General features: G+C 51.6%; 1 protein-coding gene across 2 annotated transcripts in view; it reads left to right on the forward strand.

Moving 5' to 3' along the window:
* The first annotated feature begins 3,518 nt into the window (after positions 1-3,518).
* The window catches only part of COPS3 (COP9 signalosome subunit 3), a 16,750-nt gene continuing 15,714 nt past the window's right edge, over positions 3,519-4,554 (forward strand). The window contains exon 1 of one of the 2 annotated variants that reach the window (XM_018572628.1): positions 3,519-3,674. In XM_018572628.1, coding sequence (XP_018428130.1) covers positions 3,620-3,674 — 55 coding nt within the window. In that variant the 5' untranslated portion in view covers positions 3,519-3,619. The remainder of the gene's footprint in view (positions 3,675-4,554) is intronic. The other variant, XM_018572629.1, reaches the window with a different exon arrangement.

Below are 4,554 nucleotides of genomic sequence, written 5' to 3' on the forward strand. Positions count from 1 at the left end.
CATGCAAGGCCACCATTCATCCTCTTGCTTGCAGCGATGCGTTCCGTGCAAAAGTGCCTAAAAAAGAAGCACAAATCAGTCATCCTTGCTGACTGCGGGCTGCATGTTCCAGATGGTCCTGGACTGTCACAGGCTGAGCACAGCTGTCAGTTCCAGGGAGCTGTGCAGCTCTAGAAGATGCTGCAGCAGCGTGCCCTGTCGTTGCGGCAGACTGTACTGCTGCCCCCGTTACCTTGTAAGGACAAGTGGCCTCCTCTTCTTAAAGGGACATGCCCCTTCCACTTGTGTCGCTGGGCTGCGTAGCAACTCGCCCTGGAGGTGGGATGGTAAAAGATTAACTCCTTCAACGCTCTGGCACAGGGTCAGCTGACACAAGGGGTGGGGCGCGGGGGGGATTTGGAATAGGTTAGAACATGCCTTGGACAATGCCTTTGCATGACACGACGGCAGCAATGCTACAGATAAAAACATGAAGGGGGAGGAGCTTGGGGAGAGAGAAGCCGTTGAAACCAAAAAGTCGTGTTTCTACTTTATGGGGGCGATGATTGTATACAATGTAACAAATATTCCCCGGAACTCCGGGCAGCTATATTACCACTTGGTATCAGGCCCCATTCACACCAGGGCGGTTGCGGATCAGCGCGGTTTCCGCACTGATTTTAAAAGGGCGGCTGCGAGTGTTTATAATTGCGTTTCAGAGCTGAAATGCTATTAAAGACGGCCAAAACCACGCTGAACAGCGCGGGTCCAATGACAGCTGTATGGAAACCACGCTGATCAGCGCGGCAAAAAAAAGGGTCAGGGCGTAATGCGGTGAGGGAGGCGGATCAGATCCGCGGTCGCATGGACGGTCCCCATAGTAATGTATGGGATCGTTCATGTCGGCGGATCCATGCGGCTGCATTCAAACATAGCTTCTGCGGTTCGCGCACGGTTTTTGCGCGTGGAAGACCGTACGAGACGAAAACTCTAATATTTTTAAATACGCAGGGATGCCACGCGTTTGTGGCTAATAAATAGCCGCGAACATGCGGAATCCGCCGGATTATCACGCTTGGACTATTTCAGGGGGGCGCGCGGTACAAAACATCCGAATTTCCGGATACCAAGGCGTCCGAATTCGAATTTCTGTTCCCCATAACCCTGGCCTGGTGGTTGTGGGGGGTCTGCGGTCACAGCACAGCCCTGTCTGGCAGGGCAGGAGACCTGATTTCTTTCTGCTGCAGTTAAGTAACACTTGCAAGTCTGGTCACTCCCCCACCCTGTGACTGGACAGTGAGAGGAGAAGCAGAAGAAGCAGAAGACTGATGAGCTTGTCGCTCTGCTCTCTCCTGCTATCCGCAAAGAAACATAGATATGTGATATCAGAAAAAGCCCATGTGGTCCTTCGAGCATGTCGTTTTTTTAATTTTGTTGCTGTTTTTCATCTTTTTGTTTAACCTTTTGTCTGAGTACAGATTTATGTTTATCCCCGAGAATGTTCAAATTCACTTACTCGCTACCTCCGCTAGAAGTCTGCTCCGAGCTTCAACTACTCCGTCAGTACAATAATACGGTTTTGAACTTTTCTCCTCTACCAGGACACTAGGCCGACTATATCCTAGCAACAAAAGATACTAGGCCGCACAAGCCAACTGTATCCTAGCAACAAAGGAAACTAGGCTGCACAAACTGACTGTATCCTAGCAACAAAGGAAACTAGGCCGCAGGAGCTGACTACATCCTAGAAATAAAGGACAGTATACCGTATGAGCCAACTGTACCCTAGCAACAACGGGCACTAGGCCTCAGGAGCCAACTGTATCCTAGCAACAAAGGACACTATACCGCAGGAGCCAATTGTATCCTAGCAACAACGGGCACTAGGCCTCAGGAGCCAACTGTATCCCAGCAATGAAGGACACTATACCACAGGAGCCGACTATATCTTAGCAACAAAGGACACTAGGTTGCAGGAGCTGACTGCATCCTGTCAACAAAAAACACTAGGCCGCAGGAACCCACTGTATCCTAGCAACAAATGACACTAGGCTGCAGGAGCGGACTATATGCCAGTAACAAAGGACACTGTACCTAGCAACGAAGAACTGTGGCCCACAGGAGCCGACTGTATCCTAGCAACGAAGGACTGTGGTCCACAGGAGCTGACAGCATCTCAGCCATGAAGGACCCTAGGTGAATAGAGCTACTTGCTGGGCAGCAAGGAGCCGCTTGTGCCCTAGCAATGAAGGACACTAGGCCACAGGAGTGGACTGCATCCTAGCAACTGAGGACCCTAGGCAGCCCAAGCCACCTGTGTCCTAACAACGGAGGATGCTAGGCTGCTGCAGTCGACTGCATCCTAGCAATGAATGGCACTAGGCTTCAGGAGCTGACTGCATCCTAGCAACAAAGGACCCATGGCAACTAGAGCCAATTGTATCATAGCAACGGAGGATGCTTGGTGGCAGAGCTGCCTGCATCCTAGCAACAAAGCATGCCAGGTAACTCCTTTTGCCTCGAGTCTTTCATTGCTAGGATGCAGGCATCTCCAATGGAGTGGGGGAGGGTAATTTCCCCTTCCAGAGACACAACAGGAAGTGAGAACAGAGGAAATATATCTGTTGTCACCTTTGGCAAAGTTAACATTTGCCTCACTTTCTGCCTTGGTGACCGTAGGACAGGAAGTAAGAGGACATTTTCCTAGCGGGGACACAGACAGCTGCTAGGAACACGAGGATCTAAACCTCCCCCACTCCATCTAAAATGAGTAAGTTTTGGCTGAGGGGTGTCAATTTTATAACTGAACTAGATATTTTTTGTTACTGTAAATGCAACATTTAAATAAAGATTTATGTGCATAAGGAATTATGAACCACAACTTGGATATACAGCTGCTGCCATCACCGGCCTCCTACTAAAAATGCTATTTGCCTGGCTGACTCGGGCTTCATTCCTAAATCACTGACCGGGAAAAACACCGGATTTCGAGATTAGAACTCAGGAAGTCAAATGGCATTTCCGCCACCGGTGATGTATCGAAAGTGCGAACTTATCGAGTTGTGGGACCGCATTACTTCCGGTTTCCTCAGAACTACGATGTTTGCACACAAAACATGTTGTGCACGAGCGCCATCCACGGCATTGCCCTATACACATAGACCACAGCAATAAAGTAATAAAATGATCTAGGATGACAGTAAGCCAGCACGTTCTTTATCTCCGGTGCCCCACTCAATATGGCCGCCGCTTGAGTGGGGCACCTGAGATAAAGAACGTGCTGGCTTACTGTCATCCTAGATCATTTTATTACTTTGTTGTCACAGCGCATGTTCCTTTAAATTATTGCAGCAGTCGATGCTTCCGGTGCAACCTGATTGGTCGCTGTGGGCGCCTTCTGTCGGTCCCGCCCACTGCAGAGATTCAACGAGGTGTCAGCTCGCGCCCCGCCCACTGACGTCTCCAGCGAGGAAGAGGAAGAAGCGCACCGGATCTCGCGAGAAGAGGCGGAATGTCATCTCGTGCCCGGCCGGGGATGTCTCGCGAGATTTGAGCTCGCTGAGTGAAGCTTGAGTTCGGCCCGCGCTTCTCTCTCTCCCCGGCACCGGCCCCACCGCGGAGGGGGGCGGACACAACCGGCATGGCCTCCGCTCTGGAGCAGTTCGTCACCAGCGTCCGCCAGCTGTCCTCCCAAGGTGAGAGATGGAGAAAGGGGCGGACTGGGCCGCGGTCCCTGCCGGAGTGTATGCCGTGCCTCATTTCACGCCTGTGTATACTCTGTGCCTCATACCTCACCCCCTACCTATGTGTATACTCTGTGCCTCATTACTCTCCCCCTACCTATGTGTATACGCTGTGCCTCGTAACTCGCCCCCAACCCACGTGTATAACATAACTCGCCCCCTACCTATGTGTATACTCTGTGCCTCATAACTCTCCCCCTACCTATGTGTATACTCTGTGCCTCATAACTCGCCCCCTACCTATGTGTATACTCTGTGCCTCATAACTCGCCCCCTACCTATGTGTATACTCTGTGCCTCTTTCCTCACCCCCTTACCTATGCGTGCCTCTTTCCTCACCCCCTTACCTATGCGTGCCTACCGTGCCTCATACCGCACCCCCTTACCTGTGTGTGTGCAGGACAGGAGTAGAGGGGAAGGGGGTCACCTGTCCTGCACACCCATGCCTCATACCTCACAGCTGGGCCTGGCAGCAGAGGGTAAGGGGGGGGGGGGATCACCTGCAGGTCATGTATACCTGTCAATGAATTTTGAATAATCAGAAGTATCTCGTACTGTCTGACAGAAGACCAAAGCCGGCCACCACAACCCCCCAAGCAGGGGTGGGCAAACTGTGGCCCTCCAGTTGTGGGGACACTACAAATCCCCTGATGCATCTGAGTCATGCCTGTGGCTGCTAGAGTCTTGTCTTGTAATGCCTCATGGGACTTGTAGTTCCCCCACAGCTGGAGTGCCGAGGATGCCTACCCCGGGGGTTAGCAGATCTTTGAAAAACATTTTAATGTTGCTCTGTCGCAGTAATAGCCCCCAGCATTGGTGGGGTCTATTAATA

The sequence above is a fragment of the Nanorana parkeri genome, unplaced genomic scaffold (genome assembly GCF_000935625.1).
Source record: "Nanorana parkeri isolate BGI_ZX_2015 unplaced genomic scaffold, ASM93562v1 scaffold2090, whole genome shotgun sequence".
NCBI classification, from domain to species: domain Eukaryota; kingdom Metazoa; phylum Chordata; class Amphibia; order Anura; family Dicroglossidae; genus Nanorana; species Nanorana parkeri.